This window comes from Neomonachus schauinslandi, chromosome 1 (assembly GCF_002201575.2).
Source record: "Neomonachus schauinslandi chromosome 1, ASM220157v2, whole genome shotgun sequence".
Lineage (NCBI taxonomy): Eukaryota > Metazoa > Chordata > Mammalia > Carnivora > Phocidae > Neomonachus > Neomonachus schauinslandi.
This window is the reverse complement of record NC_058403.1, coordinates 178,716,209-178,742,579: the sequence shown is the minus strand read 5'-3', so window position 1 is coordinate 178,742,579 and position 26,371 is coordinate 178,716,209. Positions and strand designations below refer to the sequence as shown.

The 26,371-nt window shown below is 35.8% G+C and overlaps 1 protein-coding gene across 4 annotated transcripts; it reads right to left on the bottom strand.

The window, feature by feature from the left end:
- Positions 1-166: 166 nt before the first annotated feature.
- Positions 167-23,937, bottom strand: UBA3 (ubiquitin like modifier activating enzyme 3). 4 transcript variants are annotated; one of them, XM_021695200.1, is made up of 18 exons: positions 23,887-23,937; positions 23,660-23,701; positions 21,675-21,795; positions 20,235-20,315; positions 16,616-16,698; positions 13,975-14,055; positions 8,955-8,998; positions 8,570-8,634; positions 8,108-8,263; positions 7,231-7,333; positions 6,806-6,919; positions 3,174-3,227; positions 2,641-2,677; positions 2,476-2,557; positions 2,058-2,158; positions 1,662-1,725; positions 1,498-1,552; positions 167-964 (listed from the first exon to the last, which is right to left on the bottom strand). In XM_021695200.1, the coding sequence occupies exons 1-18, from the start codon at positions 23,904-23,906 to the stop codon at positions 876-878; spliced, it is 1,392 nt and encodes a 463-aa protein (XP_021550875.1). In that variant the 5' UTR covers positions 23,907-23,937; the 3' UTR covers positions 167-875. The 4 variants fall into 4 exon arrangements, 3 of the variants coding, with proteins under 3 accessions (XP_021550875.1, XP_021550873.1, XP_044777160.1); XM_021695198.1 differs by lacking the exon at positions 23,660-23,701 and having other exon boundaries at positions 23,887-23,906; XR_002480602.2 differs by lacking the exon at positions 2,058-2,158 and having other exon boundaries at positions 932-964; positions 23,887-23,912.
- Positions 23,938-26,371: the final 2,434 nt, after the last annotated feature.

Below are 26,371 nucleotides of genomic sequence, written 5' to 3'. Positions count from 1 at the left end.
TTTGAGCAAATTAAATCAGGAGATATTTATTGTGGTAAAAGTATTAATTCAGGTACCATAAAAATTTTGTATTAGTAATCCTGCTACACATTTAAAAATTATTCCTATATTACTATGGAACTACTTATTACTATCCTTAATATACTTTAAAAAATTTCAGTGAGAAAAGTTGACAGTATATGATTTTATTAATAAATAGTGTGAAAGCATCAGTGATAACTGCCTTAACATTAAATTCTTCTAAACATCCATATCTTGGCTTTAATATTGTGCATATTGGCCTCTATGGCACAAGTAAACATGAAAATAGTTCCCATTTCCATGCACAGGTGTTCAGCTATAACACCATTTACAAATTATTATGGACAAAGTAACCTTTTCAATAATTATATTCATTTGGACAACCACAATTAAATGAATATTAAATCAAGCAAGAAATAGGCTATGTTCAATATGCTGTAGATGTCAGAGTGTAATATTCAATGTTATTTAAAACTTAATTTTCTTTTTTTCTTTAAAGGGCTATCTTTTCTATATGTGGGTGCTCAAATGAAAACTGAGGAATGCATTCTTTGACCACAGTAACAAAAGTCAGACACAAGAGAGTGCTTGTCCCTCTTCCTCTGAAAGAAGCAATACATTTGCTCATTATCTCTCTCTCCAGGCATCATTTCCCATATTATTAATGAAAATGCTTACAAATACCAACCCCAAAATTCTGTCTTCAAGGGGAAGTTATAAATTTAAAAAAGAGTGGTTCATTATATAAAAAAAGTCAAATTCCAGCAACACTAATGCTAAAAATGACATTAAATTTCTTAGCATCCATGTAATATATTTCCATGAGTTTTCTATTATGTGCAGGTTTATTTTCCTTAAGAAGTAAAATGAAGTTTGAATAGTACAGTCTGTGGTGTGGTGACATCAGCAACTGCCAGTTCTTGCCCATCAACGAGTCCCAATTCTAAAACAGAAAAAGTATAATTAACCCAAGCAAAAAAGTCTCAACAAAAAGCACAACAACACACACATACATATAAAGTTTTATGTCTAGATAAACATCAAAATCTAGTTCTCTTTAATCAAGGTAATATTATATTGGATTTCTTAGAGATTTTTTAATATTCTACTAAAAGAACAATTCTATTATTGCTTCTAAAAATATAATTACAGGGGCGCCTGGGTGGCTCAGTCGGTTAAGCGACTGCCTTCGGCTCAGGTCATGATCCTGGAGTCTCAGGATCGAGTCCCGCATCGGGCTTCCTGCTCGGCAGGGAGTCTGCTTCTCCTTCTGACCCTCCCCCCTCTCATGTGCTCTCTCTTTCTCATTCTCTCTCTCAAATAAATAAATAAAATCTTAAAAAAAAAAAAAAAAAATTGTTTAAAAATATAATTACAATTTAAAGGCATTAAAACAAACCTAGAATAAGCATTTATTACTTTTACCAAGAGAAAAAAAGGAAGAAATTGACTAGTAAATATATTCATTTAAAATACCTTTCAAAGTCTTGGAGAGATTTGGCCTTGTTCGTTCTTCAATAGAGGTTACTGACTAGAAAATAAAATTATTTTAATGTAAAGCATATTAAATGAAATTAAACTTGTAATATAATTTTGTGGAAAACAAACTAAAAAACAAAAAACAATCAAACACTGATTACCTGTAAGTAAAGTGTTCTATTTTTTCCCTCTAATGTGGCTGTGATGGCTGGAGATTTCATCTGCCTAAATAATAATGAGAGAGGAAACAAACAAAAAAAGATCACTTTTTAAAAACAATTCTTGTTTTTTTAAAGTTTTAAGATCACAAAAGTATTTTTTTTTTTTAAGATTTTATTTATTTATTTGACAGAGAGAGATAGCAAGAGCAGGAATACAAGCAGGGGGAGTGGGAGAGGGAGAAGCAAGCCTCCTGCTGAGCAGGGAGCCCAATGCAGGGCTCCATCCCAGGACCCTGGGATCATGACCCGAGCCGAAGGCAGACGCTTAACGACTGAGCCACCCAGGCGCCCCCACAAAAGTGTTTCTACAACAGAACAAAAGTCCACAACACTTACAGAGAAGCACTATTAGTTAAATAATCCAAAACCTCCTGCAGTTTAGCGGATGGAGAAAACTGAATATTCTGAGGAAGCTGGCTACAAGCTGGGCAGTTTTCCTACATATATAAAACACAACAAATCATAGTGGCACATGAACCAATAATAGTCTATAATGATGAAATGAGAATCAAACTGTTTTATAATCATGCATATTTCCTATGAACAAATTTTTATGCTTTAAAATCTCCTAAATTATTATGCTACATAGTATTTATTTCAGGCTATAGTGCAAAAGATACACAGTGAGTAGGTTCTAGAAGTTAGAAAATACTTAGGCTGTGGGCAATTTCATTTATATTTCTAACCTGTAATGAATATGTAAAAATCTAAGTATGCGTGATCAAAAAGTTTTCATTAGTGTAATACTACTAACCTTTCTCTCTGCTTCAAATGTGTATGTGTACAGTCCATCTACATCATTGAATACCAAGTAATTATTAAGAGGAATATATGCACTGTAAAGAAAAATGGTTCTTTATATAATTGAGCCAAATCAAAACATCAATTTATATACATATTAAAAAATGAAATCCATTACCTTGTGGCTATTTTAAAAACCTCAGTGGCACACACAGCTGAAGAGGGGAGAAAATAAAGGTGCTTCAGCTCGATGCAAATTAGACATTTAAAATTTCAAGTTTTTTTAAAAATTAGTTATAGATAAACTTATAAGGCAACTGATTAAAAACAGATAAAGAATATACTCTCAAAAATGAAGAAGTAGTAAATTTTATATTTGTTTTGTATAATCCAAGCAATAGAGTAGCATTACATGCTTTCCTTCCTCTTCTTCAAATTAAAGAGCAACCTGTCACACTGATTAAAAGGAAAGGTACTAAAATGTCCCCTTAATGCAGTGCACCTTATGACAGAATGTAAGACAAAATATATACAGATCTAACAGCTTGTTCTTTTTGGACAGCTTAAAAATTACACCACTCACCTAAGAAGATATCAAATTCCTAGAATACCAGTTTTCTGAAACCAAGTAGCTGCAGAAATGTCAGTTTAGATAGTGAATCAAAAATTAAGGAAAGAAAACAAAGTTAAGTAGTGGCCATTTTTCCTTACCTGCAATGACTGCATTTGTAGAAGCTACTGCAGGAATGATTCGTTTCACTACTCCTGAAAAAAAATATATTGATTAAAATATGGTCATTTCTTTTAAAGAATAGGCATCTTAAATTAGAAAATCTGATTATTAAGTATCATTTTCCACAACTTGATTTTTCAGGCTTTCAAGTCAGAAAATAAGTTAAACAATGAAATGATCTTCTTTCACATTCCCATCATTTTATGTTCAGAATCTTAAACAAGTTACAGTAGCAAAGAAAACTCTTCACTAAGCTTCAAATAAAGATGAGACAATATAATAATAGCTAACAATTAGAATGTTCCAGGCACAGTATGAAGAATAAATAAGATAGGACAGAATTTTCATAACACCCTTATTAAGTCTCCTTACTCTGATTTTAAAGATAAGAAGAATGAAATTGAGACAAATTAATATCCACAGTTATATATCTAGTAAGTGATAGGAATGGCATATGAACTACACTCCGTGAGGTGTGACTAAAGTATAAGGAATAAGAGTTAACTAATTTTTCTTCATATACTAGTTTCAGCCATTTGATTCCCCAAAATTTACAACAAACAAAAAACTGCCTCTCGTCTTCTCGTTTCACTATGTAACATGGACTGCACGAAATTAACTGTACCTCTATTACTACTGCACGTTTTCCATATATCAGTATTCACAGATTAGGAATGAATAAAGCTCTACCTTACAGCATTTTTTTTAAAGTAAAATATAAATATTCCCTAACTGTATTTGAATTGCTCATTTTAGAAAACAAAAACTTCAGAAAAAAGTAGCCATATTATCTTGGGGTGTGGAGAGCACTTAAAAGACGTGTCCCCAAGGCTTCAGGTGTAGGCAGATTTCAAAAACTTCAGAAAAAAGCCAAATAATCTAAGACATGAAGACAGTGCAAAAGTTTGGAAAGCTGTTTTCAAAATGTTAATTCTGACTATATGATCACATATAATTTCAGAGAAAGGGAAATAGGGAGGAGCCAACTTCATGATGGTCAAACCGGAAGCTCTCCAGTGAACCACACAGAGCAAGATGTACTGAAAGGAAGAACAGGTAGTCACAGTGAGGAGTATAAGACATAGTGCCCAATAAGAGCCAAAATGGTAAAGAGTCCTCTCATCCCCTACCCCTTAAAAAAGCTGGACTTCACTTCCAATTTTGCTTCTGTACTCCTTGTCAAGGCTCTCAATCATCAGGCTCAAAAGTACACACCAAACCTTGCTAAAAAGTACAGAAAGATGAATGAGACTACATACTGAAATGAGTTTATAGTTCCTGATCAGGACAAACTGAAATCATTTAATTCAAACAGTTACCACATGTACCCTATATGCCAAACTGTTTTAGGTGTTGTGCAGAGTAGCAGTGAAAATAACCTATTTGCTCTGACAGAGCTTTCCTTCTGCTGAGGGAGATAACATGCAAGTGAGTAACAAAATTTCAAATACTGAAGAGTTCTATGAAAAGAAAGTAAAACAAGGTATATGGTAGAGTTGGCAACGATGGACGGAGTGGATGATCAGGGAAGACCCTCTCAGGGAGGTGGTAATTTGAGCTGAAACCTAAAACCGTAAGACCCAGCCATGCAATGGCCTGGGGAAAGAGTATTTCTGTAAACAGTAAAGGTAAATGCCCCAAGGAAAGGATGTATGAGAGTGTAAGTATGAAATATTCTTTGCACAGTAAAACGAGGTTACCGTTATTTCTGAGAAATTATAAAAACATCGATAGTGAAATGGCTCAGAAGTCATTTTCAGTTGACTGATCAAGTAAACTGGTTAACTTGATACCTGAGCGATAAGCAGCCAGCCTTAACGGGATCCAAGGAAGGACATTACTGGCATAAGAATCAGGAGTATTAAAGTTCCAACGCAGGACTGAGTTTGGTGTGTTCAAAAACAAAGCAGGTTGGAATAGGGGGAATATAGGGAGCAACAAGGAGTGTGTAAGAATAGAATTATTAAATGACATCACCAGAAATCAGAAAGTATGAGGAAATAATCACAGAAAAGAAACGGCACATTTTCAAAAAGAAGACAAAGCTTTTTTTCTGATGAACTCAGTGATGAACTTGGGACAAAATTTTAGAAAGATGAACTATGCGTACCTAGATTAGGAAACACTGATCACTAGACTGAGCATTATGATTGTTCACTGAGACAAGTCATGCTGGACGCCATTTCTGTGACTAGTAACTTGGCCACTCAGGGAAATGTGGAAGATAGTACATCCAGGCTTCAGGAGAGCAGTTAGAAAGGTCTCTTATGTGAACAAGACAAAGAAATAGGAAGTACTCAAAAAGGCCTGATCAGGAGATGAGAGAAACCTAAAAGGGCCTGACCAGAAGTATGATTCAAATGTCTGTTCTCAGGCAGTTCAGTCTTGTTAAAATTTTTAACTAGTTATATGGAATGGAGATAAAGCATGATTATCAAAATAACAGATGAAAACATGCTGGAAAGAATAGGTAAGTTGCCAGGCATAACGGTATATACAAAAGGTTTAAGAATAAACTTGTAAAGACCCATACTTGAGTATAGAAAGACAAAACTACCACCTCAAAAAACTGCCAAACCTATAATGGGAAGATGGGGCTTAGGAATTGCATGTAGAGAGAACTTCCAGATTTTAGTGGACAGTGACCTTAAAGAATCAGAAGTACAGCACCAACATAAACGACAAAGAAACAACAAAAAACCTTGCTCTCCTCTAAGACTGCATCAATTATCAGAAGTCTATTTTAATCTCTGCATGCTGCATTCTAGCCTAGATAAGAGAAGTATGGATAACTGGAATATGGTTAAAAAAAAAAAAAAAAAAAAAAAAAAAACAGGATGGGAACTTAAAGTCAGCCAACATGTAAAAGGGTTATAGGAACTAGAAAGATTGATGACAGTGATTTGGAGGGAATGTGATTACTGTTCCATATATGTTAAAGGCTATTACTTAAAAGGGAATTTGATTTATATATGATGTACCCTGGGACAATACTCAGACCAAACTAAAGATGGAGACTTCTGCTCAATATACAAAATAATTATCTTAACAGTCTTACCAAATGTGAAATAGATTGCCCCAGGAGGTGACACCTTCCTCTTCAGTGAAAGGTAAAATGAATGGTTTGACTTAGATGATTTGGGACCTCTTCAGTTCTAGTAAGATTCAGTGATTTTATTAAGTTCCTCCTAGCTGGGGTGCCTGGGTGGCTCAGGGAGTTAAGCATCTGACTCTTGGTTTTGGCTCAAGTTATGATCTCAGGGTTGTGAAACTGACCCTGCAATGGGCTCTGCGCTCAGCGTGGAGTCTGCTTGAGACTCCTTCCCCCTCTGCTCCTCCCCCACCTTGCAAGAGCGCGTTCTCTCTCTCAAATAAATAAAATCTTAAAAAAAACAAATTCCTCCTAGCAAAGTAGTATGGATTCTGTCAAACTCTGTTCCCTCCAGCCAAATTTAGGACACCTGCAAATTATCATTTCCATGGTACCTTGACTGAATCTCAAATGGCCGGTACTATCTGAAATCACTTACCCATTATTTCCTTCAGAGCATCCCAACCCCTGAAAATGGATTATCCCAAGGTTATAATTCATGACAATTCACTACCTTACCTTGAGTGAGTCTATAGGTAACACCCCTAATATTATATTGTGATGCTCTCTCGAGGGACTTTTGGAAAATCCACTGAATATGATCAGGATCATCTCCATCTAATGGAACTCCTTCTGTTAGGAAAAACAAAAAACAAAAAACAAGGAGAGTAAGACAGAAACATGCAAACTTAAATCAACTTGTCTTTTAATGTAATTACACAAATGAATAATATAATAAATATTTATGTAATAAATACATAAATAAATACAGTCACAGTGAGGAGTATTAATGTAATTATAAACAGTAAGGAGTTTAATTATACAAATGAATAATATAAATAAATATATATTTATTTACATAAATAAATAAATAGTCACCGTGAGTAATTTAATTATGTAAATTACTCTTACATAATTCCAGATTATGAAATTCAGTTTATTACCTCCAAAAGGCTGCTCCTTAGGCCACTGCAGTATCCTTACATACTCAATACAGTGTTCTGGTAGCCTGGGCATAGATGCAATGGTGCACATGGGAAAATTAACCTAAAACCACAGTTTGTGCTTTTTAGTGGATTTTAAACAATAAATTATTTTAGACTAGTTAGGACTACTTCGTAAAAGTAGATGGTAGGTTATAATTCTTCTTAGCTTTCCACTTATAAAAACAAAACATTTTATAACACTAATAATGCTTCTAAAACTAAAAGACAGCATCTGAGTCACTTGACTTACATTCATACAGGAATGTAGGTTTGCGCTACATTTACAGGGTATATAAATTTAAGCTTTGTTAGATCATAAGAAGTGCTAAGTTCTCAAATATGAGCATTTTATTATGTTTACATGATATTTAAATCTGAAGGTATAAAATAACGCAAAGCAAAAGCAAATTCACAGAGTTAAATCAATTCCAGGTAAATACTAAAAATACTATATTTATAAATCAAAATTCTAACTATTCCTTAAAGTGGGTGTATAGCTTAAAGAGCCTCATTTTTGGAAGGATCATTCTCATCCCTGGTATCTTTATCTCCCTGAATCAATCACGGGCAAAAACCAAAGAAAACAGATTATAGCCTTACCCCAACATATAAGAGTAATTGATCCCTTGATCCCTCTCTCCAAATGAAAAAATTAATACCATGATAGTTCCTATCTTTCCCCATCAGAGAATTTCATATTTTAGCTTTCTTCTTAGTATGATTTTTAAAATATGGTTACCCTAATTAAAAATCCTCAATATTGACTACACTTAATAATTAATCCTAACTCTATCCCAAGAGACTATAAAACAAATGCAGGTACTTCTTTGATTACCTGTGGAGGATACAGTTCTAGTGTACATTCAATACAAGCAGTCATTCCAGGGAGAATCACCCGGGCATTTCCTTTAAAACCTTCTGTCCCCCCATCTATCAAAGGGACAATGGAGCTTGGATCTAATACACCATCTTCATAATTCAGAAGAGATATCTAGGAAAATTATTTAAAGGCAAGAGAGGGGAGTAAGAATTCAAAAAAAGGAACATGCTGTCAAGTAGTTTCACAAATCAATTGCACTACTGAGTACTAGATTATCAAACCATGGGATCACTATATTAGCAATTTATATTCTCACTTGAAAATTAATGACTGGCAATATATCATGATGTACATCTACTTAGTTGAAAATTAAATAAACTCTGATTTGTCAAAAATATAGTATGGCATTCTAATTTTTGGTATATTAAGAGCAGCAGCAAGAATTTCAAAGAACTGTAACAACATTAAAGTCTTTACCAGCATGCCATTTATCCATCTTCTGGCTATGATAGAGTCCAGTCCACATACTATTATATGAAATTCTATGGAAGAAAAAGCAAGTTTAGCTTTTAAAAGTGCCACTGCACAAAATAATTCACTTTCTAAGAAACAAGCCCCCCCCTCCACGTTTTATTATAACACAAACAAACACAGCTCCTAATCCTTGAGTAATCCTTACTCAAGACAGCATATAAAAATGCAGCTAATGATGTTGGCTAAGAATTAAAACAGTGGCATTCTCTGTTCAACCTCACTGAAAAGCAAACATCAAGAGATGAAAACAAATGAAGAAATAGCCTTCAAATAGCCAACAACTAAAATATAATAAGAATTTAGTGAGAATTTTAAGTGGACAACTTACGTCGATAGAAAGTGTCATTAAAATCCTGAATCTTGTTGAAATGTCTGAATATAAGTAAAGGAACTTAAGCTGCTAAGTTTTTAATTTATGAAGTGAATTTAACATGCCATAAGGAACAAATTATAAGTGTACACAAGAAATAAATCATCAATGTTCAAAGCAGTGGAATTCAGGGAATGTGACAAAATGAACACAACTCTAATTTGTGACAAAACCTCTTTTCTAAACACTCCTCTCCTAACTACTTCGAGTAGTTTCTCATCCCTGAACCCCCATATTACATTTATGTCTGTTATACTCTCTACTCTTGCTTCAGTTTTTATATAAAACCGTACATCCTGGGAAAGCAGACTGTGTGTCCTCAACCATTAGCACCAAGCAAAGAGGCAATAATGCATTTTAGCGAAGGAAACAAGCACATTACAACTCCCATTTAGGCATATGACTGCAAGACTCAGAACACAAATAAACACCTTGTACACCTTAAATGTATACAATGTTATATATCAAATATTTTCAATTAAAAATAAGAGTTACTGCTGCAAAGCTAATTTAAAAAAAAACATGTCTCCAATAGCTTTTTCAGGTACAAATATGATTTGTTATTTTGGGGGTAAGGGGAGGTATGAATTATTTGTTCCTCTCTCAGTTTTCCAAGTCTCTTTTTACTCTACCAAACCCAATCAGTAGTCTTTTCCTGCCTGGAGGCTGCAAAAAGAACCTCATCAAAAATGGCTGTGGGTGTTAATCAATTATAGCACTTAATATTTTAACAGCACATGTATACAAAAAATTTTAATTTTTCTAATGGAGCAATTTTGTTTAATAATATATATACTTCTCCAAAATTACAATAAAATAATCCATTATATAGTTTAAAAAACCAAAATGGAGAAAAGAGGGACAATATAAAAATACACTTGTCCTAGATTTTTTTATTCTGGCCTACAAATAAAGCTATAAAAAATAGATTCAATTCTCGCCCTCACCCATTCAGGGTTCTTTTCTTTTTAAATGCTAGGCAAACAGGAGGCATTAGCTGCAGCTAGAACAGGGAGGTCCAAAGAGAACCAGATGCAGCCACTCTGGAAAACAGGATGGAGGTCCCCCAAAAAGTTGAAAATAGAACTACCCTATGACCCAGCAATTGCACTACTGGGTATTTACCCCAAAGATACAAACGTAGTGATCCGAAGGGGCTCCTGCACCCCGATGTTTACAGCAGTAATGTCCACAATAGCCAAACTATGGAAAGAGCCCAGATGTCCATCGACAGATGAATGGATAAAGAAGATGTGGCATATATATTTATTTATATTATTTTTTTAAGATTTTATTTATTTGACAGACAGCGAGAGAGGGAACACAAGCAGGGGGAGTGGGAGAGGGAGAAGCAGGCTTCGTGCTGAGCAGGGAGCCCGACGCGGGGCTAGATCCCAGGACCCTGGGATCATAACCTGAGCTGAAGGCAGACGCTTAACGACTGAGCCACCCAGGCGCCCCATGTGGCATATATGTTTAATGGAATATTACACAGCCATCAAAAATATGAAATCTTGCCATTTGCAACGACGTGGATAGAACTAGAAGGTATTATGCTAAGCAAAATAAGTCAATCAGAGAAAGACAATTATCATATGATCTCACTGATATGTGGAATTTAAGAAACAAGACACAGGATCATAGGGGAAGAGAAGAAAAAATGAAACAAGATGAAACCAGGGAGCGAGATAAACCATAAGTGACTCTTAATCATAGGAAACTGAGGTTTGCTGGAAGGGTGGAGGGTGGAGGGATGGGGTAACTGAGGATGGACATTGGGGAGGGTATGTGTTGTAATGAGCACTGAGTATTACATAAGACTGATGAATCACAGACCTGTACCCGAAACAAGTATTTAAAAAAAAGAGAGAGAGAGAACCAGAGCAAGCAGAGGAATAGCAATAAGAGGACCCAGGAGCCACACCAAGAAATCCCACATCCTAGATTTCCATAAAATACCCGAAGTTCACAGATCTAACTTTTAGAGTATGCATGCATATTCTTCTTTTTCTTTCTCCCTATGGAGGCCTGTATTTACCTTTTTAAACATTTATTTTGAAATAATATAGATCCACAGGTTGCAAAGCTAGTATAAAGAGGTCCCATGTGTTTTCTTTTTTTTTAAAGACATGCAGTGTGACATTTTTATTCAACTTATCAGAAATTTTTCATGTGTATGACAACCCTACTACAAAAAAATATATTTTAAATGCTTTGGTTTTTTTTGTTGTTGTTGGGTTTTTTTTCTTCCTGCTTTTTTTTTATGTTATGTTAATCACCATACATTACATTAGTTTTTGATGTAGTGTTCCATGATTCATTGTTTGCGTATAACACCCAGTGCTCCATGCAGTACATGCCCTCTTTAATACCCATCACCAGACTAACCCACCCCCCCCCACCCCCTTCCCCTCTAGAACCCTGTTTGTTCCCATGTGTTTTTCATCCAGTTTCCCCCAATGGTTACATCTTACAGGACTATAATCTCAAAACCACAAATACATTGATAAAACGAGTATGTACAGTTCTGTGATTTAAATACTTGTGTAGATTTGTGTAGCTACCACCACCATAAAGTTACACAACTATTCCATCACAGCAAAGCTCTTCCTCCTGCTACCCCCCTTTAGAGTCCCACCTCTCCGTCCCCTGATGCCTAATCCCTGGCAATCATTAATTTGTTGTCTCTAATTTTGTCATTTGAAGAATGTTACATAAATAGAAACATACAACATATGACCTTTTGAGACTGGCATTTTTCATTCAGCATGTCTTCGGTATCACCCAACTTGTTGCCATGTTTTCTTAATTCCTTTTTATTGCTTAGCTATACTCCACAGTATGGCTGTACCACAGTTTAATAATTCACCTAGTGACAGATGTTTGGGTTGTTTCCAGTTTTTGGCTAATGCAAATAAAGATGCTATGAACATTCAAGAACAAGTTTGATGCAGACCTAAGTATTTGTTTCTCTGGGGTAATGCCCAGGAATGAAACTGCTGAGTTGCATGCAAAGTATATGTTCAGGTTTTTAAAAAACAGCCTATTTTCCAGATGACTATACCATTTTACATTTCCCACTAGCAATGTATGAGTGATCCAGTTTTTCCGTAGCTTTGCCAGGATTTTGTATTACTATTTATTACTTTAGCTATTTGAAGTGTGTAGTAATATTTCACTGTTGTCATAATTTGGATTTCTCTTATAGTGATGATGAACATCTTCTCATGTGCTTTTTGCTATTTTCTTTAGTGAAATGTCCTTTCACATTTTCTGTCCATTTCCTAATTGCCTTGTTTTTTCACTGCTGAATTTTGTGAATTCTTTATTTATTCTGGATGAGTCTTCTGTCAGATACCTACTTCATAATTATATCCCATTCTCATCATTGTATCTCATTCTCTTAACAGGGCCCTTCACAAAGCAAAGTTTTTAATTTTGATATAGTTCGATTTATCAATTTTTTTCTTTTATGGATACTTTTTTGATGTGATCTAAGAACTCTTCACCAAGCCCTACATCACAAAGATTTTCTCCTACATGGTCATCCAAAGTTTTAGATTTTATGCTTAATATATATGATGCATTTTGAGTTCATTTTTATAATTTTGAGGTTTGAGTTGGGATTCATATTTTTGCCTATGGCTATCCAATGGCTCCACCACAATTTGTTGAAGAGACTATTATCCTTTCCTCCAATGAACTGTTTTTGCACTTTTGTCAAACATCAACTGGCCATATTTGCCTGTGGCTATTTCTGGTTTCTCGGTTTTACTGATGTGTGTCTCCATCTCTGCTAACATCACACAGTCCTGATTACTGTAGGTGTAGTAAGTCTTGAAATTATAGAGTGATTCCTCCCACTTTATTCTTTATCAGAATTGTTTTATTTTAATTTTTTTAAAGATTTTATTTATTTGAGAGAGAGTGCATACAAGCGGGAGCAGGGGGCAGAGGGAGAAGCAGACTCCCCGCTGAGCAAGGAGCCCGATGAGGGGCTCCATCCCAGGACCCTAAAATCATGACCTGAGTCAAAGGCACATGCTTAACCGACTGAGCCACCTAGGCGCCCCTCAGAATTGTTTTAGGTATTCCTTCACCTTTCCATATAAATTTTAGAATAATCTTGTCTGTATCAACAAAAAATTTTGCAGGGATTTTGATAGAAATTGTATTAAACTTGTATACAAATCTGGGGAGATAGGACATCCTTACTATGTCAAATTGCCCAATTCTTGAATACAGAGTATCTTTCCATTTATTTAGACCTTCTTTGATTTTCTTCATCAGCATTTTGCAGTGTTAACATACAAGTCATATACTTACTTTATTAGATTTACACCTAAGTATTTCCCCCTTTTTTGAGCGGTTGTAAATGGCATTCATTGTATTTTAAATTTCATTCTCCAGATTTTTACTGCTAGTATACAAAAAATACAATTGATTTTTGTATGCTTATTTTGTATCCTCTGGCATTTCCCAAATAGCAAAGCTCACCTCCTGAATTTCTATAAAACACTGGAAGTTCTCCAGATCTAAAGAACACTTCTTTTTAAAAACACACTTCTTGGAAAAATAAATTTACTCTGATACACATTCCATTTGGTTAATATATACTGTCTATTCAGTCTGCTACTGTAGGGAGACACAAAGATTAACCATAGCCAGACAAGGAACTTAATAGTCTAACATAAGAGATATGCAATTCAAGCTGAAATTAAGGGCAATGATGCAAAATAAACAACTGCACTGGCTGTAAATGCTTAATTTAAAAATTAGGGCAAGAAGTATTTATATAACCTTAAAGAAAAGACTGGAAGGACTATAAAGCAAAATGTCACCAGTAGGTACCAGTAATAAGCTTACTGCTAATTTTTTTTTTTTTGGCTTATCTGTATTTTCTATGTTAAACACCTCCTTTATAATAAAGAAAACACAAAGCTTTAGAAAGTTAAGTAACTTTTTGTCAAAAGGATACGGAACTACATTGCAATTAGGAACTCTGTCATTTAGAAATTCTGCAGCAACTTCAGCCTTAGGTCTTCCAACATCTTTAGGCCTACAGGAAAAATTACATTTAAATTATCATTCATGATATAAATCTAGATGATCTATATAATTTATTTTCAGACATAAAAAATATTCACAGTGAGCTTATTTAGAGGATATTTAGAAGGAACACTTTTATTTAAATATTTTTGATGAGTCATTAGCCATTCAACATCAAATGTCAACGCCTGCTGATGTTCCAAATGAAGTATTTACAAGTACTGACAAGTCTAATTATTTCTTAAATGAAAATATAAAACAGTGCTCCCCCCCACCGCACCCCCTGTGGAAAGCATAACAATGGCATGCTTCCTGGCCACTTCTCATTGTGGCATTTCCCAATGTAAAATATTATCCCACACCCAGAGCCTTCCAAATCTGCCCTGAACCCCAGAACCTCAAGGTGTTACTATGGAGGTCTTGGCTGAAATATACACAGGATTCATTCTGGAGATACAAGAACCTTCATTTATCCTCTTCTTCCCGGGTATGCTGATTAAACAGTGAATTTTATGTCCCAAACGAAGCCATAAGCACGTTTTTGAAGAAGAAATAATGCCAAAGGCATTATCTAAAATTGCAAATGACCCGAACATTCTTAAACTAAAAACAGAAGACCTCAAAACGTCATTTCTAGGTAAGAACCATAGCTATAGCTAGAAAAGGACACAGGGAAGTCTCTCTTTTAATCTCAGTACAAATGGTATTTACTTTCGTAGTACTTCCTCATTCTCCTCACAAAAGTAAATCACTCCCTCACACATACATAGTAAGTGTTTTATTACTATTTTTTCACAACATTTTTCATTAGCTACAGAGGTCTATCATACCCACTAGACTATAAACACCTGGAAGACAGTAACCATATTCTTCTCTCTTTATATTCCTTCATATATAAGCACAGAATATTTTAAAAATAAATGAAAATTTTAAAAAATCAATGTTCCTAATAAAAATTACTTCTTTTAAAGAAAAATAATTTAACAGGTCGATTTTCTTCTCTCCAATAAAGCAGTGTGCTTCTCTTGATTCAAAGCTTCTGATAAGAGTTTTATTCTGACTTTGTCCTATAACTAGGCTCTAGTTATAAATCAAGGAACCTCATTTCAGTACTGCATTCAACCACTCTGGACAGAGCTCTTTTGGTAAAGAGAATAAAGGAGACTTTCAAGGTTCTTTTATGTTGTGGATTATATGTGCTTCCACAGTAGATCCCAAATAAAAAAACTCCTAGATGGTTTCTGTGGAGACTGCTAATTTACCTTTCCAGAATTAGGGGATCAGATTGTTCCACCTAAAAACTCCACTTTGAACAAAAAGGCCTTTCACAGGTATCATCTTTGGAGGACACCTTGGCCTAATTGCTTAATCTTGAATACAAGTACCTGCCCTGAGGGCTGCTCTGAGATCAAAGGAGGTAATATAGATAAAGAGTTTAGGAAGTGTTTACTACAACCTAAGCACTCATAAATCGTTACGATTTTCAATCATTATTTTAGCTACAAACTAAAGGGTATGGTCTATTATCAATAACCAATCAACTCAGTGTTATCTTTATTAGAGCATTCATATACTAAAAATGTATCAGGCAGGATCCACAGAGTTTTCTGTAGAGAAGGGTAATTTCAAGGGTTAAAAAATAATCAACAAAAAATAAAGCCTAAACATTAAACGTAGAGTTCACATTGCAATTACAATACTTCCTTAATCTGACTTTGTTTAACCCATCCTTCTGCCTCTTTAATATCTTCCACAGAGAGATTTCATGCCTATCCAAAAATTTAAATTTACCTTCTCTGCTAACCTAACCTTATACTGCATACCTCCATCTATCTGAGCACTTCCTGCTAATAATCACTAGAGAGAAAAATAAAAGTCCTTTTATCTCTCCATATGTATAATTCTTTGACCAACGGCACTTATATCTGAGCTTGTCAAATCTCTAAATGCTACATACTAAAATTCACTAATGAACCTCTCCTCATGCCTGCATATATGCCCACCTGCAGTTTGTAAGTCATTTCTAACAATCCATTCCTAGATGCTTTCTGTATTTCATGTTTGTCTATGATAATTATCCCTTTATTCCATTTCAACTGCTCCTGGGTTTTCTCTCCCTAACTGTCGACTTTCTTTTTTCTTTTCTGTAAGAAAGTTCAAACTCTCTCACAACTTCATTGCCCCAGTGTCACCATACAATTCTTGGCTCAGAAGTCCCCACCAATATATCTCACTAGGGCCTAATATTCCAGCTACTGTTGTCTTATGAAATCAACAGAAGGAAAAAAGCCCTGCTCCATGTCTTCAGAGCACAATTATCCCCCAAATCACATAACCCATTTGGAAAATCTCTTTAAACAACAACAACAACAAAATCATATATTTGTTTATAAAACTAGTTTCACCAGAATGCTCACAATTTTCTTGCAAACTTTTACTTAAAAAGGGAGTGGTAGTTATTTTTAAAATAAAATTAGTTACCCTCTCATAGTTTTAAAAAAATTATTAAACTACAATGTACTCAAATTCAAGTGATTATCAGAATTTTAAACTAAGATCTTAAAACTTACCTAAATAAAAACTGCCTATTTAGATTGGAAACATCTATAGTGTCCATGTCTATAACATGAATCTGTCTAAAACCAGACAATGCCTGTGGGAATAAAAAAAATCCAATTAAGCAGAAGTTTCCGCACATTTGAAATTTTAAGATTTGTTTTTAAGGTAGTCCTAAATTTATAAATGCTCAATAATAAATTCTACATAATTGTATTCAATGGTTAAAGAGTCTTACAAAGTATGTAAAATTCAGGGTTCTTGTAAAGGTCAAAAATGTGTAACTGAGTACTCAGTCTATAACCAAAAGAGAAAAACTCAAAATTTCTACAGTTGTTTTATAATCCCATAAAAACATTTGTAAAGTTTGTTGTTTTGCTGCTGCTGCCAGATGTTTTAATTTTACTAGTCTTACTAATAAACTGAATTTGCTATTCTTTTTCAGAATACTGTTAAAAAGCAATTCCTACAAGTTTTATCTTAGTTTACAGAACATTAAGTATGTCACGATTCAGAAATAACTATTAGAAGTTGTATATTATCAACACACATATGTACACAGCACATGTAAAAGGAGTATCTTAAAAGTATTGAGTCAAGAACAAGCAATCAAAAAAGCTAGGGAAAAGCAACAAACTGTTGCAGTACAACCACTGCTCAAATTTACCAGCAGAAGCAAAAGATTAAAAAAAACAAGTCTCAATAATTAATCATGCTTTTCTGGTCTTGGCCAGTTAAGTAGTCAAATTAAATCAGGTGTCAATAATTTCCCTACTTTTCGGCCCCTCTTATAGCAAGAGATCCTCCAGAGTTGTCTATACTTGCTTTCTCATATTCCTGTCTCACACTTACACTAAACAAGCTTTCACTCCCACCACTCTGCAGAAAACTGCTCTTGTCAAGGTCACCAGTGACTCCCATGTTACTACTTCTAATGACAATTCTCAGTCTCTCTGATCTTACCCACCTGAAGTATCTTTAAAATACATTCTTCACTTGGTCACTACATTCATGAGAAATCTGAACATTAAAAACTGGTTTCCAGTTCACCTCACTCAGGAGTTTTCCTCCTACTTTACTGGCCAGAATTTGGAGTGCCCTTGTGCTTAGTTCTGGTTAGTGCTGGTGATCTCTGACAATCTTATAAGATAAAGCATCATCTTACAGACATCTCAAAATTAACAGTTTCCAAAACCAAACTCAATCATCCTTGCTCACCAACACCACTAAATCTATTCTTTTCCCAGTGTCTCCCATTTCAGGGAATGCTAACTCCATCTTTCCAGTTGCTCAGGGGAAAAACCTTGTCGTGTCACCCTTGGCTCCTCTCTTTCTCTCATGTTCCACAACTAATCCACTAGTGAATCCTGTTGACTCCAACCTCAAAACATATCCATCATCTGACTGCCTCTCACCACCTCCAATGCTACCATCTTGCTCCAAGTCATTGCCACCTCTTGCCTAGATGACTGCAACAACCTTCCAACCAGCCTCTCAGCTTCCTGCTCTGTTCTTCCTTGAGTCTTCTCTCCATACATCAGGCACAGTGAACCAGGTTAAAAGTCAGATCAAATCAACTCATCTGCTTAAATCTCTCCAAAGACTTCCTGACTCAGAGTAAAAGGCAGTTTTTACAGTAGCCTCTAAAGCCATTTGTAATATTCACTCTGAGCCCTTCCATCTCCCATTACCTCTCGATATCCTGTGGGAAACTGCTCACCCTTGCCCATTTCTGCTTTAGCTCTAATAACCTCCTTGCCTCCTAGAACATAAAAGCCATGCTCCCACTTCACAGATTTTGCACCAGATGTTCCCTCTGCCTAGAATATTCTTGCTCACCTCTCTGCTCAAATAGCATCTTTTTGTAAACCACTTCCCTTCCCACCAGGCTACCTATCTTCCATTCTTCCTTTCCCCATAGTATTTATTACCATCTGACATACTATGTATTTTACTTGTCTTTTTCCTTCCATAAGCCCCACAAACACAAACACCCAGTATTTTTCAATGCTGTATCTTTAGTTTTCAAAATGGTGCCTGGCATATGGGGGGAGGAGGTTCTATAACTATTTTCTCAATCAATAATATTAATGTCATATTCTTTTTTCAGAATGAGCCTTTGGGGGGGACCTACAGTCAATTTAAAAAACCATGTACATCTCTCATATATTTATGTCTGAAATAAGCAAAGTAACAAGTGGTAATTGACAAGCTTTAGTTTTCTTCTTTTAAGACATCACAATGCAATAAATAACAAGGCCATTCCTAAAGTTGTTTGACAACTATTCCTCAGATCTAATCTCCAATTAATTTACATTTAAAATCACTATAGTCACATTTGCAAGTAACAGCTTCATAACAGAAAAAGTTAAGCATTAGAGGATTTTTACATAGAATGCCTACCAAAACCACTACCCATCCTCCATAAATCCTTCCCTTCTAGAACTCTTTGGTACTGCAAGGGTTTTTATGTTTGAGAAAATTCTGTCATTCTGGCACCCCATCCCATAGTATATCATACATAATGCTATTTATTTTGTGTAAGACTTGTCTCTCCAGTGAAATTTGAAATTCATTAAGGACATAGACTATGATGACCTACAATCCCTTCAGAACTGAGCACAGCAGTTAAGTACCAAGAAGTGTATTAAGTTTCTGCAGTTACACTAAGAGTGACATTAATATTTTCTTAGCAAAATGAATGTAGCTGTTGACATTTAAACTATAGCCACAAGGCCAACTTTTTAGGTCCCTCATCTGGCTATGTGACCTGATTCACTGTCTAAGGATTTCCTCTAGCATTTCCCATTTTCTACACACCACTGAGACGGCTGACATACAACACCTTTAAATCAATTCCTCCCCTATCCATTTTTATTAAATAAACCAATAAAGCCTTATAAAAAGCTATTTGTGGTTATGAGAAGTCAGTAAAACTAGTAAGTCACATATCATGGATTTCAAACCAGTACACAGAAATAGCTTATCTAAAGAGCACCCCCTCTTAAGATGATATTCAGTGAAAACAAACTGACCAAAAAAAAAGCTTAGCTATCCCAAATTTTATGTTTAAGTCATGTAATGACCTAATAGATCAGTGAAAAGCACAATTGACTAAGAATTAATGACCTGGATTAGGTTCTAGGGGTATCACTATTCAGAAAAACTGAGGCAAGTCATTCAACATCTCTAAACCTCAGTTTCTCCCTCTATATAGAATGACACAATATCCTAGCCACCTAATCGGGTTATTTTGAGGAACAGAAGAAATAATTCTTTAAAATTACATGTTAAAATATGAATTACCAGTTTTGTTATTTACATCACTGAAATTAATGACTGCTATGCAAGAGGAAGCACAAAGATTTGTTTGATAAAGATCAGAGAAGAAAACAAGAATTTTCTATCAATGACTTTATAGTTGGGGACTTTAGAGCGTTCCAGTTATATCATTATTTTAATTACTATCTCGAATTTGACCTGCTAAATTTATCTAACAAAGGCTCACAGGAAAAAAGGTTAACAATCATAATAAAGAAATTTCCTAGTACTAGAACAGAAAAAGAAAAAGCTTTAATTATCACAAAGAGAAAAAAATACATTTTTATATATATATATGCATATATATATTACCAGATTTTTTAGGAGCTCACATCCTAAGCCGCCAGCTCCAATGACCAGAACTTTACATGTATCTAACAAAAACTGGAGAGACTGTAAAGAATGAAAAGGCGTATTAAAATCTGGTTGATAATAACCATAAGTACCATCAATAAAGCAATAAGCCACGAAACAGTTTCTGATGTTTCCATGAAAAATGCAATTGAGGATAAAGAGCAGACTTTGTATTTAATAAATTATTTTAAATTTATGAACAAGGTAGAACCAGAAATTCTGTAATCTAATGATTTCAGAGGGTTTCAATTTTAATGTTTTTAAATTGACTTTAATTTTATGAAATTAAAAGGTTATTTCCAACAAGAAAAACTACTATACCTAGTTAATTAAGACATCTTTTTTTTAAACTTTGAAAGGGGATGGAAAGTATCAAATTTATTTAACTGACTTGCTAAAAAGAGAAAAGTATAAAAACCTTAAAACAGAGCCTCAAGCACTGCACAAGGTGTTTAAAGGTCTTAAGGTAAAAAGGTAAGAACAATAATTGCTGCTTTTGAACACAGTGAGTGAAACTTATAAAACAAGAGATGACAGGAAGAAAAAAAAACAGTAAAACTCTTAGAAAATTGTACATCAGCAGAAATACAATATAAAACAATGATTTAAGAACAGTATTGTAAATTATCCAGCAAAAAAAAAAAAAAATTCAGAAGCACAAGAAAATATGGTGGAGTATCCAAAGAAACACAAAATACTTTCAATTCTGTCCAAGATTAAAGGAGAGAAGTTATACTGATACAGTGAATGAAACCCAAGAGTCTGTACCTTAATTTTAGGAGTAGCATAATACTGCTATTTCAAAACAACCATCTCTTTATAAACACAAAAGACAGAAGAATTAACTATAAAGAATATATTTTCTACCTTGCAGTAAAAAATAAGTTGTATTTAGTTGAACATTTGCCTTATGTCAAACACTACCAGTCCAAAATTCTATCCCTCTATTATATAGTAGTCATATGATTTTTAACATGCAATTAATTATTTTCAATTCTAGGTAAAGATGCTCATTTCAACTAAATTTCAAAATTTAAGCAAGCACATCTATATTTCTATCAAATTTAATTTCTCATAGTAGGGTTAAAAAGGGGACTGTGTCTCAAAAGTCATTTTAAAACTGTAATTTTCAGTGAAGTATAACTTAGAATCTTAAATGAGATTATGCAGTTCTTTTACTCTTGAGAATTTTCAACATATTACATGAGAAATGTGAAAATAATGACTCAAATATCTGTCATTCAATTATAATCAGTTGCAAATATTCAATTTAGTATTTTAAGGTAACTTATACAATTGTTAATAGTTTTATTAAAGAGCAAACTAAAAAGAAAGCATTTTATTATTTTTGAAACATAAAACTATTAGAGGAGTTATTTAAAAATAAACATTTCTCACTTCAGTGCTGGGTTCGAAATCAGGGTGTGTGAAGGGTCCAGATCGCTCGAGGAACTTCTTTACATGGTTCCAGCGACCTTCCCAGTCTCCAGTGTCCCCACACCCACCATCAACAGCCATTCTGCACAGAACACAGTAAATTCAGCTGCAAAGATCAGTAGGAAAAAGCCACACCTACAACTATTATGGTTTCCCCAAATGAAAAGTAACCACACCAGACCTGCTTAAATAAAAAGGGAAATATCAATGTGGTTATGCTTATGCTTTGAACTTTTCTCTTGGCTATTATCTAGTTTATTTAATGTTAAGAACTACACGTATGATGAGATAAATCAGTCTAAATGTTTCTGGGATCCTAAAGCACCCCAAGATCAAACCTGGGATATTATTGGTCAACTGGTGAGAAATGGGCTTCTCCACATTTGGAATTTATAAAAGATCACTGTAAACTTCCCCAGTTTGTTCCAACAACACACTTGGATCAGAAAAAAAAAAAAAAGGAAGAAAGAAAAAAAAAAGAAACTCCACTTTCATAATAGTGAAGCTTCAAATCTAATATAATTCATGTGTCCTTTCCAAGTTTGAAAGATGTGATTTAATGATTATTTTTGATGAGAAGAACATTCACATATTTTTCCCTGAAAGAGATCCCAATTTTCAAAAAAGAATCTTTTAACACTATGAGGTGTTGTTTCCACTCAACACAAAAGAAGTTTGGGGTTACAATTGCACTACAGATAGGCATCACCATCTAAAAACTTTTTAGAACATACAACTGAATAAAGAGGGACTCCTCTAACAAAATACAAAATGTATTTTCTAATGGAAATGTATTTTTTACTCTCTGAAGGATTTATGTCTGGTTGTGATTATTTTTAATTTTCAAATTTCCTGTAACCCACAGTTTCTACCTCCAAACGTATTAGTAATATCCAATTTTTACAAGTATTGCCTAACAATAAAGACCATAGCATTTGATGTCAAGCTGGGCTGGTTCCACAACAACACTGTGACCTTGAGCTGATTATTAATGGCTATAAATCTCATTTGTAAGTTGTTTGGAGCTACTTCTTAAGGTCAGAACAAGGATAAAGAGATAATCCACACAGAGGCCTTAGTACAATACCTGCCATATAGTAAGCATTCAAGCCTTTACTGTCATTTTAAGCAAAGGTGGAAAGGAAATGAAAGGTGGGAAGGAATGTGAAATTAAGCTTGTCATTCCAATCCTTTTGCAATTGAAATTAAACTTTCGGAGGGAGACACATAAGGACTAAAACACGCTACTGGGAACTGGCACAGAAATTACTAACTCACCACACCCCCTGCAAGAGTACCTTCTACTCCTCCCATGTAGGGAGAAGAAAAATTATGTGGCGTGGGCCAGGTTAGAAAACAGATTAAATCTGTCTCACCAGCACAAAACTAAACATCTGATAAAAAATAGGGTGTGTAATAAATGGAGAAAATAAACTCTTTGGAGTCAACACTAACCCTTAAGAGCCAACTATTTTGCAAAAATGAAGTGCTTAGTACAAACCCTTACACATAAAGTTCTCATAAAAAGTTTGCAATACTACTATTGTCTCAGTGTTTACGAAAGGCCAAAAAGGGCCTAGTGTCCGTTTCACGTGTTTAATAAAGATTCCCTTTTCACAAGGTCACGGCTATGACAATTTGGGGTGGAGGGGGGGTGGGCTCAAGGGTCCTTACGCAAGACCTTTGGGTCAAATACCACCCCGGCTGGCCGGTGCCGGGCCTGCTGCGGTGGACCCCGGGCCCGGCGCCCGCCCGAGATACAGACGAGGAGCGGCCCGCCGGGCCCCTGGGGCTCCGGGATGGGGGTCAGGGGATGAGGCCGCGCGGCCTGCGCTCCGGGTGCCCCCCTCCCAGCCCCCCGGGCCCGCTGCGGCTGGTCCCCTAGGCCTGGGGTGGGGGGAGGCGGGGGTCCCCGGAGAGGGCCCCGGCCTCCCGGCAGCACTAACTTCTCAGCCAGCAGCTCCTCTATTCTCCTTCTTTTCTTCTCCCTAAAAGAAAGAGAGAATAAAAGAAGGGTCAGCATCACGCTACACACCGGGCGCCGCGAGGGGATGGGGGGCGAGGGGACGGGGCGGGGGGTGGGGGGACCCCGGGTGGCGGCGGCGACCGCCCACCGCCGCGCTCTCTCACAACCCAGCCCGGCCCCGCACGCCCGCAGAGCCCGAGTACTTACGGCTCCTCGCCATCCGCCATATTGTTCTCCGCCTCTTCCCAGGTGCCCCCAGGGCGGGCGGGGCGGAGGGGCGGAACGAAGCGAAGGGGCGGGGCCGCCAGGGAGAGTTGGAAAAGGACGGGGAGGAGCGGAAAGGGGCAAAGGGACGGGGCCAGGGGAAGGGGTGGGGTTGACGGCGCGGAGGCTCCCTTGGGCTTTAAAGCTTTTGCATGTAATTATAATCTTGATTAACTACACTTAATTACATAAATCTTATCCAGTGTATAAGTTGCGTGAAAATATACACATAATACATTATACGTTTATACAATTTACGTGCTAATTAATAATGATAAAAAATGGTATATTCTATGAAAAAACTCCTTGGGAGAGCCACCCTCATGCTGCAGAGCGTCCCTCTGAGGCAAAGCATCGGAGTAATTTTCACCTTAAATTTTCAGGAAACATTTTTGCGTAAGAGTACGCACTTTAAGAATAAAATCTAAATCAGTTTATAGTGGTGGGATGGAGAGATTATCATTTTCCTCCTTTGTGAATATCAATGGTAATCTTTTAATGTCACATGATTCTGTCAGATAAGTTCAGCAGAAATGGAACTGGATAGAAAAAAAACATTTTTTCTGGGGAAAAATATGTATTTAAATAAAAGTATAAAGAAAAAAAGCACAAAAATTAAGGAATAATTTAGAACACCTATAATCGCATCACCTGAAGATAAATGATTAAATTTGGACTATTTCTTCCACAGTCAGACATAAATGATGGATAGATAAACATATGTAAGTGTGTGTATGTGGGGGGGGGTGTCTGGATGACTGGATGCAAAACATCGTATTCAAAAAAATATATGTATGTATGCGCATATATATACATATATCCTTTCTTGGAGCCGGAAAAAAATTAGATTTAGAATTAGGAAGAACAGTTTAAATTCTTAACTCTCCACTTAACAAACTATAAGAGTCGGGATACTGCTGGGTCTTCATTGGTAAAATATTTGCCTTGTAAGACTGAGAATTGAATGAAATACAGTGGTTCTCAAAATATAATCCCCTGATCAGTCCTATTAGCATCACTTGGGGAATTGTTATAAATGCAAGTTTTCAGGCCCCATCCCCAACCTTCTGCAAAACCCTGGATGATACTGTGCCAAATAAAGCTTGAGAACCACTGACATGGAGTACGTAAAACCTAATGGGTACTCGGTAAATGTAACTGCTGTTAATAAATTATATGTTGTCTCCTCTTTGTCCTTTATTATCCCTCAATCAGGTTCAGTTCAATAGCCCTCATTGAGCTGAAAGTCAGTGCCAGGCAGTAAATGGGAGAAGACAGAGTTCACAGTCCACAGTCTGTAGCAGGAGACACCAGCCACTTTCGTGGGTCACATGTCTCAGTATCAACCTAGAAACCTCTTTTTTTTTTTAATTTTGCCGAGACTACTCTGCAGATAGAAACCATTGAGATTAAGCCCACGCTTTTCAAAACAGACTCATGCGGGAGGGGCCCCAGCAATGCTACTCTCTGATCAGAGAGGAGAGCTTCCGATTAGTGGCAGCAAGCTCCACAGCCCCCTCAGATGATAAAAACCAACAGGTGCTTTAGAGCTCATCTAGTCCAAACCTACCCATTTCATAGGGAGGAAGCTGAGGCCTGGGAACAGGGTGCTGATGGACAATGAAGAGGACTGCAAAGGCATCTAGGCCTTCATCCGTGTGCCTAACACCTAGACTCCTGTGGTGGTGTTTTGGTAGATGACACCAAGGCACTCCCATTGGCTCAGACGGGCCAATTAGAAATAGCCACCTGCCCTTGCCAGCAATGAAAGTAACAGACATGAAACAGATTTATTTCATTTCAAAGGTAATATATCATAAACTATTAGACTATCCACTATGGTTTGTATACAGACAGATAAATATTCAGAATGGGTCTATCTAGAAGCACAAGTGTGGATATAGGAGCTGCAGGAAGGCCAACCCCTGAATGAATAATGACAAAGTGCTGCTACTAATAGCATTTCGAAGAGTACCTGAAATCAAGTAAGGATTCCAGATGTGTCCATTTTTATTTAAAATTATTTTGACAAAGATAGAAATGTGTAGTGGGAAAACAAATTCTCTCGTATGCAGCCAGAGAGAGAAGCATGGTTAATACTTCATGAGAGAGGGAGAAGGAAATCATGCTAAATACAGTTATATCCGGTTTTTTTTCATTTCTTTATTTTTAAACCTCTTTGGAGGTTTAAAAAAATAAATTCATTTTTTTTTTTTTTTTTTTTTTTAAGTAGGCTCCATTCCCAATGTGGAACTAAAGACCCTGAGATTGAGTCACGCCCTACCAACTGAGCCAGCCAGCTGGCTGAGCCAGCCTCTAAACAAATAAATAAAAATTCACAGAACAAATGTTTACTGGATATCAATTGCCTATGATCAATGAGGAATCATATTATTACTAACAGACATCTGACAGTTTATGGTCATGC